Below are 9,394 nucleotides of genomic sequence, written 5' to 3' on the forward strand. Positions count from 1 at the left end.
AAATTATTCTTTACATTTCCAACCTAGACTGCTAGATTACTACCTCTTTATTGATTTCACAGCAAGTTGATAATAAATTCTTGTGTGTATATAGTTAGATAGTGAGATAAGCATATTACATCAATTGCCCCCTGAGTGCGTGCATCCCTCACATAATACCTGGACACCTGAGTGTCTTGTAAAGCCCACATAGGAATATTTTTCTTATTTATAGGTTTATTTAAAAAAGAAAATGCTTTGAGATCTTTGACAGGCATGTGCACGTGATATACACATCTAATGTGTACCTAAAGGCATCATTATCAGAACCATACCCTGCAAAGTGCAGGAATGGTCTTAAGTCTCATTATGTCAAAATGTGAACAGTATGATGAAAATGACTGTTTTAATACAAGATGTAATTTAAAGAGAAAATTCAGCAGTCAATACATAGTTCGGACACATTTTTGTTTCTTTTTCTTTTTTTAGGTAATTGTCTTGTTAGAGAACAGCATGTTGTGCAATAAGAATTTACTCCTAGAGGAGTTGTAAAGAGCTGACAGACATACCCATGAACCCATGAGCCTTTGCAAACATAGCCGCAAAGGCTCATGGGTATGCATGTTTTAACAGTAATAGTCTTTGAATGTTGTTAGCAGTTAAGTTCAAGTGATGTTATCAAATTATTTTTATTCATTGTTAAGTTTAGCCCCTTCTGCTGTACTGTGTATGGTGTTAAAAAAAACTGCTGTCTATGCTGGCCATTACACATTATGGCACAATCAGGTTAAAACCACAAAAAGACATAAAAAGAACACTGATTCTACCAAATGCTTGTAACCCTGAACAACTCAACAGTGCTTTGCGTTTTCATGAGTAGTTTGTCCTCAGCGGCACCCTTAGCCTGCGACATCGGATGACGTACCAGCAGAGGAGGAGTTCCTTTTAATCCAAACATCGACAAAAAAGAAAACAGTCATATATCGAAAATAAATTCGGTCTACCCCAGCGATTAATCAGCACCATGGCCGCTCAAAAGATAAATGAAGCTCACGAGCACATGGCTAAAGCTGAGAAGTGGTGAGTCGCTTCATTTCTGCGATGGAAACACCAGTTTGTGTTACTAGTAATTTTAGCTAGCTTTAAGGCCACTGTGGCATTTTAAGAGGTTATGCGACATAAAATAGAAATGGTTTTGTCATGAGTTTATGATTGGTATTGTGGACCATTTATCATCGTCAGTAACCTAAAGTTACTGATTATGTTGATGATTCTGGTTGCTCGAGCCGCTTGTAACTCACCATCATGTTTCCGTAGCTTGAAGACAAGTCTGACAAAGTGGAAACCTGATTTTGACAGTGCTGCATCAGAATACGCCAAAGCAGGTAAAGCATAGGTCCTTACTGGAACTGAAAACTGTAGTAAAGTCATACCAGAATCCCACATTACTATTAGTTGATTTGAATCTTCTCTTTGCAGCTGTCTGTTTCAAGAATGCAAAGCAGTATGAGCAAGCGAAGGATGCTTACCTGAAGGAGGCTGAGTACCACACAGAAAACAAAGCGTATCCTCTGCCCTCCAAAACTGTTACAATTAGCCAGTAGAGAACTTTGCAGAAGTCTTAATCCATTTCTTATTTCTTTGTATGTTGCCAGAAAAACTGGAAATGGGTGCAGTGATTTATTTAAACATGCAAGCATGAATAGAAATTCAATGCCGGCTATTACAGTTCTAACATGGTTGAAATAAATATTTGACTACCTTTATTATTTAGGTTTGTACGCTCTCAGACAAGCTTTCATGAATTTTTGTTAAGCGGTCTCCAGGGATAGATTTTAAGGCTTCTTGAAGGTCATTTGAAAATTTGCTCCCTTTTGTTCTGTTCTCTGTCAAGGTGATCCCACACTGCTTCAGTTATGTGGAGGTCTGGGCTCTGGAGAGGATTCACCACTCCATAAACCCTGTTGCCACTGATGTTCAGTCCATGTCTTGTGTCGTGTGGCATACCTCAGCCTTTTCTCCCTGTGTTCCTTCCTTAGAAAGGTTTTTAGATAGCCACCCTTCCAGACATCCTTGATTAGGCTTCAGTGAACAGTAGATGGATAAACTGAAGGTTGACCAACAAAACTACATCAGGTATAAGGTCTGGATGAAAATTAGTTGGGAAAAGCAACACGTGTACAAAGAAAAACTTACTAACATTTTCTTCCATAAATAAAAGAAAGCTGTCCATCTTTGTCTTGTGTGATACTGTAGTTTAAGATGACTAGATGGATTAACGTGAAGTCATCTTAGGCTGCAGGGAGTTTGTATTTGACATGTCATACACTGTATAAATAAACAATTAAGAAAATAATAAGTAGCTTAATTATAATAAAAAAAAAAAAATAATAATCAGGTGCACTCCTGCTGTACTTATTCAGTTGTTCCCTTAACCTGCTATTCAGGCTTTTTCATGCTGCGAAGTGAGTACCCTCTTTTATAAACCTGATTTGATTGGATCAGATTCCAACGTAAAACCCATATTTGTGTATAATGCTTCTTTTTTTCCCCCCAGGGCTATTGAGCAGGCAGGCATGATGATGAAGGTAAGTGCTGCTGTGAGGACTTTGTAAAGAGATGGAAGCAAGTTGTCTGCATTGCTGTTGGAACTTGTCTGTATTTTTTGCTGCAACAGGAACAAAAGAAAATGCCAGAAGCCATCCAGTACATAGAGAAAGCCTGCATGATGTACATGGAGAATGGGACTCCTGACACTGCTGCCATGGCTCTGGACCGGGCGGGAAAGTAAAACTGACACCTTATTATTTCGACTTACTCCATTTTACAGATAGAGGATGTTCGCATTCGTAATAATATACCAGCTGATACATGCATAAAAACTCAACTAGTTTGGTTGAGTTCCTATGCATGTTGGAAATTCATGCTATTTTTTTGCTACTAAAAATACTTTTTTTTAAATTTCCAATTAAACAAATGGTCAACCGGCTTTCCTCTAAACTACAACCCATTTTATCTCCTCAGACTGATAGAGCCTATAAACCTGGAGAAAGCTGTTGACTTGTACCAGAAGGCAGCTGGTGTGTTTGAGGTGTGTTGTTCTCAACAGAAGCTGAATAAATGAGCTTTTAATGTTTTTCTACTGGTGACCTGTCCAGGGTACAGCCTTCCTCTGACTAGACTGGACAAGAGGGGTATAGATAATGGATGTTATTCTGTTTCACTTATCTCATATGTTCTTGTTTTGTTGCCGTAGAATGAGGACCGCTTGCGTCAGGCAGTAGAGCTGCTGGGTAAAGCATCTAGACTTCTAGTCAGGTTAAAAAGGTAAAAGAAATGAAGCCTTATTCTCATTAATGTAATTTCTTGTCACGTTTCTTCTGTTCTTTTTTAAAATAATGCAAAATTATATATAATCTTGGTAAAATACATCACCTAATCATCATCAACTTGCTTCCTGGTCTCGTCTTTCAGGCTGGATGAGGCTGCAGTTGCCCTGCACAAGGAAAAAAACATGTACAAAGAGATTGAGAACTTCCCCATGTGCTTCAAGGTGTGTCAGCCTGTTGTTTTGCACCTTAATTAAAACTTAATTTATTATCAGTCATTTGAAATGTAGGTTATTGAGCCTCTTCTTAATTGAATACTGCCTGGTTGATTTATATTCCTCAGCTCATTAATATACCGCAGCAGCATTGATGTTTGCCTTTACTCTGAGCTACCGATTAGAGACTGAAAATGCAGTCATGGAGTAGTTTCCAAGTAAAGAACAAATACAGTTTTGCTAAATTAGTGGATTTCTGTAAAGTTATGGTATCATTGAGAAAATTCTTGATAATAAGAGAAAGACCAGAGCTTAGCAGCCTGGATTATTTAACAAGTATGCTGAAACTGTAATAAAAATGTGCTCTCGTCCCCCAGAAAACAACAGCTCAAGTGCTGATTCATCTTCACAGAGGCGACTATGTGGCAGCTGATAAATGTGTCAGAGAAAGTTACAGGTATGACGTTTTAAAACAGAGGAACCTTCCTGTTTCTCACCCAAAAGTCGGTCCTAGCGCTTCTTTTGGTTGTTTTTCCTTTGACATAAAGTTCATGTGTCACACTGCTATCACTGCAGCCAAAAATCATCATATGTAGTGCTGATTGTTCTCCACCAGTCTGCCAGGCTACAGTGGAAGTGAAGACTGTGTTGCCATGGAAACACTACTGCAGGGCTATGACGAGCAAGATGAGGACCAGGTCTACCGCGTGTGCAACTCACCTTTGCTGAAGTACATGGACAATGATGTGAGTATCGTTGACAAAGAAATAAATAAAAAAAATTTAACGTCTCGTTTTGAGTCAAGCTTTTGGCCTCAGTCTGAAAATTCTTCCTCTTATATTTTGCCATTTTAACAAAAAAAATGCATTAATATTAGTTTTTTTTTTTTTTCTTTCATAAATATGGGTACTAGCACTGAAACAAGCCAACTGCATCCATTCCCATTTCCAGTACTAGTATGTTAACACTGGGTATTTTATGGCTACAACATATGAGCTAACTACCACTACCGTAGACGTAGCAGTCTGTAAATGTGTTGTAAATAAAGAGTGAGCAGTGACCACTCTTTTAGCTCTGACTGCAGCGTCCTGAGTGAAAGTCAGTGTGTGAACTCGGGTGTTTTGTTCTCATTGCTGCCAATCAAAACAATATAATAAACACCTGCTGTGACTACTGAGTCTTATGATGCTGGACCGAGTGTCCTATTAACACTACTTTTACTCTTAGAAGGCAGGTTTTAGTGGGTGTTTGTGGGTTTTTTGACCAGTGTAAAAATGACTAAAGTTAGCAGAGCTCCATCTGTATTAGAATATCTGTTTTTGTTGTAACCAGTGTTGTCTTTATTTGTTGATCTCTTTAATCGAGCTGAGAGTTATTTTTCTTTTGGTTTTATATATTTTAGTTGTAAACTGTATGAATGTCAGCAAAACTACATCTTTCAGTCTGGATCTAGATGGGCCGTTGTGCAACTTTTGGAGGCGTTTAGTCTGCTCTAACCAGGTTGTCACAATGTATCCTGCAGCCTGACCAGGTTGCTTACATCTCAGTCCTTGTTTGCATTTAAGCTCCATCTCTAGAGTCTCCTTACCGCTCTGGTTTGCAGAATTAAGATTTTCCTTTTCTTTTAGGGATGAAGGAGCATTGATAATATACCCCTTCATTAGCAAACCGTTAGGAACCATTTGAGTGACCACAACTTCTCAATTTCTCCCTTCAAAAACTGGGACCTTATCCTTGAAAATCAGAGATACAGCCAGGACAAGGAATTTGAATCGCATCCCATCCCGTGAACAGTCTTTGACTTGTCTTGGATTGTAGGCAATGACAGGGCATGAATCTGGTTCATGCCCGGATCTGCTATGCTAATAAACTGTGGTACACAATGACAAAAAAAAAAAATATTATCAGGTGTACTCAGATGGAGATGCAGCTCATTGATGTCACAGGCCACCCAATAGAGAAACACAGGGCAAGACTGGTTTGTCCAGTAGCCGAAATGACAATATGTTGTCCAGCATTGACATGGACTGCTGGACCATCCCACCTGTCACTGACATCATAAGAGCACAACAGTGTGATGAGATTATGAGGTCTTAATCTCAACATCTGGTTGGTTTTTTTCCCCTTTCCATTGTATTTGCTCTCAGGTGAGGCTTATTTGTTGATGCTAACATATTTCCATTAATTTAATTAGTCAAAGTTACACTCCTCTTCATCACATCATACTTAAAACCATTTAAATCTTTAAATCTGAGATCTAATGACACATTTTCTCCCTGTTAGTATGCCAAACTGGCCATTTCCCTGAGGGTACCCGGAGGAGGAGGAAAGAAGAAGAAGGCGGCTGCTGCTCCACAGGGTGGCGCTAGCGGGGCGCCGGCGGCTGCGGCAGATGAGGAGGATGACTATGAAGGCGGGCTGTGTTAGCCTTCAGCCTCCAGTGTCGACTCTGCCCTTCCGCTGTCACCAGTACACCCTTTGTATGTGTGTGAGCTGGAAATGCCATCAGTTCTGACGGCTGTTTGTTTGACCTCTAATGTGCAGAAAAGAAAAAATTAAAAACGACCCACACAGTTGTAGTAGGTGGTGCAGAAAAGTCGACATTAAGCCTTTTAATTTCTTATTGTTTGAGGTGGATCCTCAGCCTGTTGTATGTACATGTTCTATTATATCTCATGTGTGAAGCTGTACATTTTGCTGTTATTGTGGGTAGAGTGTAAGATTACTATAGGTATATTCAAATCAGAAATACTCTAAATATATCTAATATCTTGATATATGTTTAAGTGTGTATTTGTACAGAGTTAATTTAAATCAGTGTTCACGGCTGCTGTCTGTTAATAATGTTACTGGAGCAATATGCAATCACGCATGTCTGAAGTAATGAAATAATTAAATAAACTTAAATCTACAATTAATTTGTCAACATTCATTCTGTAGGATGATTGACTGTTGTCTTCGGCATGAGCATTCAAAAGAATCAAAAACCGATGATGCAGCTTTAAGTCAGACGTAGACAGATTTTTGTCAGTCTACTTCCAGATGTGTGCTACTTTACCATAAAAACAGTCCTTGCTGTTTCTTTATGTCCCTTCACAGTTCAATCCTCAAATAAGAACTAAGATTAAAAAGGGACCATGCAGGGAGATTTTATGTGTATTCCCCACATGTCCTTGTTAATAATGTTTGTGTTGGTAACAGCAGCTTGCTAGAAGGACTTTTGAAATTGAGAAAAAGAAAAGAAATCTAATATTAGGCTACTCAAGGTGATGAAGGGATTGTTTACATTTTTTATTTAGGCTGTTGTCCGCTTTTTGTGTAATCCTCTGATGCAGTTTTGTGAACTGCATATGCATCAATAAACGTTTCCGTTGTGTCCCACTTGATGGTTTGTGTACATTTTCTTAAACAAGTTAGCAGACAGATTTTCCATATCAGCGAGTCTAACAGCAGCTGCAGATGTCTGCACCAAAATGGCCTCTGACAGACATGTAATGACTGTGTAGCTTCCTACGACCTATTTATCTTTGATGAGGCTAATGCTTTCTCCCTGTTAAGCGATGTTTAATGCTCATGCATTCATACACTTTTGCGATGCTTCCCATCCTAAATGAGTCTGCAATGCATGTGTGCATTAGCAGGACTGGACATGTGAGCTGTGCCACTAAGTGGGAACAGAAAAACTCTTTCTTTTGTAAGTTATCCACAATATCTTTACAGAATGCTTCATTAGTTTCAGCATTTAATTCATAGTCTAAAAATTCATGTTTAAAATTCCTCAGTGTATTTAAAGCCAGTATTGGCTTATAACTGAATAGATGTCAACTAGAGCATCCTATTCCTTTCCTTAGGGTTTTAATAATAGCTATTCGATTAACAGGCCCTTCTTTTTTTTTTTTTTTTTTTTTTAAAGATATAGGCTAAAAAGCATAGGAATGTAAGTTAGCAAGTTATTAAGTTCCTTACTTAAATTATTCCACAGCCAAACATTACATAAGGACACACAAAAATTCTTTCTTGTTCATACAATCAATATTTTTAACATTAGATTGCCCCTTAAATTACAACCTCCCTCTCTATCTTTAAACATTTTCTAAATATTGCCTGGTAATGTGTTATTTCTTACCTTAAACATTATTAGCACTGTGTCAAATGTAACCAGATGTGTGAGTTTAAATAATCTTGACTGTAGAAAAAGTGGGTTTGTGTGGTGCTGACATTCATCCTCATGTATAATGCGCATTGCTCTCTTTTGTTGTATGATTAATGGATGCAGTGATGGTATGTATGTGCTGCCCCAACCCTCTGAACAGTAACCTAAATATGGTAAAATGAATGTGCAGTTCAGAATGTGAAGTGATTTATGATCCAGAACATGTTTTGCTTTACTGAGGATTGAAATAACTTTTGAAAGTGTTGATTGCAAATGCTTCATGTGTTTTTCAATTTAAATGATTATCTATTGTCAGCCTGAAATATTTCATTTCTTTAACTTTTTCAATCAATGTTTCTATTATAATTACCAAATATTTACCATATAATTACCAACGTTTAAAGATGTCAAACCAAACCTCTATCTTTTTAAGCTCAGATGTGACATCATCCAAAGGTTTCTGTAGATTGGCCTTAGTGCAAAACATGTTTGTGTTATCAGAAAAAAAAAAATTAAATAATCAACACCATCCAGATATACGTATGTACAAATTAAATAATGTGGGTCCTAACACTGACCCCTGTAGGACACCACATGTTAAGTCCACTGAACATAGTTACCGGTTCAATTTTAATGGGAAGGTGTGTCTAAATATTGGCTGCTACTGTATGTAATGACACTAAGATAAATTATATGTCTATCTTAATGTCTAGTTCAACATCCAGTTGTCTCAGTGTCTTTGGAAACAGGATCGTATGTTTGGCTGGAAGATGAAGTTAGAAATGCTACTTGAAAGCTGATTGGATGCAGTTACTTTATAGACCAATATCTAGTAAATAATTTTTAAAGGACCAACAGCACACTGATGATTAATCATTTTATTACCACTACATATTTTAATATTATTTTAAATATTTTTTTAATCTACTGTATTAAATTATTTTTGACACAATTTAGTTAAAAATGCTGTTTGACCCTCTGGCTCTAAATCAGACGTCCTGTTTCTGCAATATTCTATACTTGCTTTTTTATATTATTTCAATTAAGTCTCACTAGAAGTTTTGATTTCCTTCCAAACGTCAACTTATTTTATGTTCCAGTTAACATTATCATTTAGTAATTACATTACAAACGGAGCCAACAGTTGGCTAACTCGTATCTTCTTGTGGTCTCCTGCTCTGTGGGAATCAGATCATTTAATCCTGCTATCAGCAGTTTAAATGAGCTCATGGCTGCTGATTGATGAGACAGTTTGAGAAGAGTTTTTGCAAAGCTTTGGACTGTTTTAATGGTTTCAGGGGCTATGTGGCTTATTTAATTAGAAATAAGCCAATACTATATAGGTTACTGTTAAAAAAAACTCATATCCAAAAATTATTTTCTGTACTTCAGAGCACTTGGAAAAATAATAGTTTCAGGGTTACAGGAACCGACTAATCAAAGGAAATATGTGTTTCCACAAGCAAAATGATTTTAACATTCAAAGAAGCTTTTTTAAATGTATGTCGGTGAAAATTGTAAATTTAATTAAGTAGAAAAGACAAACTTATTCATTAAAATAGGAAGTGCTGTAGTTGGTGGAGGTCTTCATCCAGCCACAGGTTTGTCTAAGATCTATTCTGCTGCAGCTGGTTTCCATCTATATTCCTGTTGAAATCCTGTAAACGGGCACAGATTATCTGCTTTCTCTCACAGTCCATTTCCACAAACACAACAGC

The 9,394-nt window shown here is 37.4% G+C and overlaps 1 protein-coding gene across 1 annotated transcript; it reads left to right on the forward strand.

Moving 5' to 3' along the window:
- Positions 1-877: 877 nt before the first annotated feature.
- On the forward strand, positions 878-6,904 carry napgb (N-ethylmaleimide-sensitive factor attachment protein, gamma b). The gene is made up of 12 exons (XM_041993207.1): positions 878-1,059; positions 1,297-1,364; positions 1,459-1,543; positions 2,427-2,444; positions 2,537-2,567; positions 2,657-2,766; positions 3,004-3,070; positions 3,236-3,306; positions 3,454-3,532; positions 3,901-3,980; positions 4,140-4,269; positions 5,807-6,904. The coding sequence occupies exons 1-12, from the start codon at positions 1,004-1,006 to the stop codon at positions 5,948-5,950; spliced, it is 939 nt and encodes a 312-aa protein (XP_041849141.1). The 5' UTR covers positions 878-1,003; the 3' UTR covers positions 5,951-6,904.
- Positions 6,905-9,394: the final 2,490 nt, after the last annotated feature.

The sequence above is a fragment of the Melanotaenia boesemani genome, chromosome 8 (genome assembly GCF_017639745.1).
Source record: "Melanotaenia boesemani isolate fMelBoe1 chromosome 8, fMelBoe1.pri, whole genome shotgun sequence".
Lineage (NCBI taxonomy): Eukaryota > Metazoa > Chordata > Actinopteri > Atheriniformes > Melanotaeniidae > Melanotaenia > Melanotaenia boesemani.

Bases quoted from the DNA above. Each gene is read 5' to 3' on its own strand.
- napgb (XM_041993207.1), top strand. From the start codon at position 1,004: ATGGCCGCTCAAAAGATAAATGAAGCTCACGAGCACATGGCTAAAGCT. The intron at 3,071-3,235 runs GTGTGTTGTTCT...TTGTTGCCGTAG, and splicing joins AGGCAGCTGGTGTGTTTGAG to AATGAGGACCGCTTGCGTCA. The intron at 3,307-3,453 runs GTAAAAGAAATG...CTCGTCTTTCAG, and splicing joins CTTCTAGTCAGGTTAAAAAG to GCTGGATGAGGCTGCAGTTG.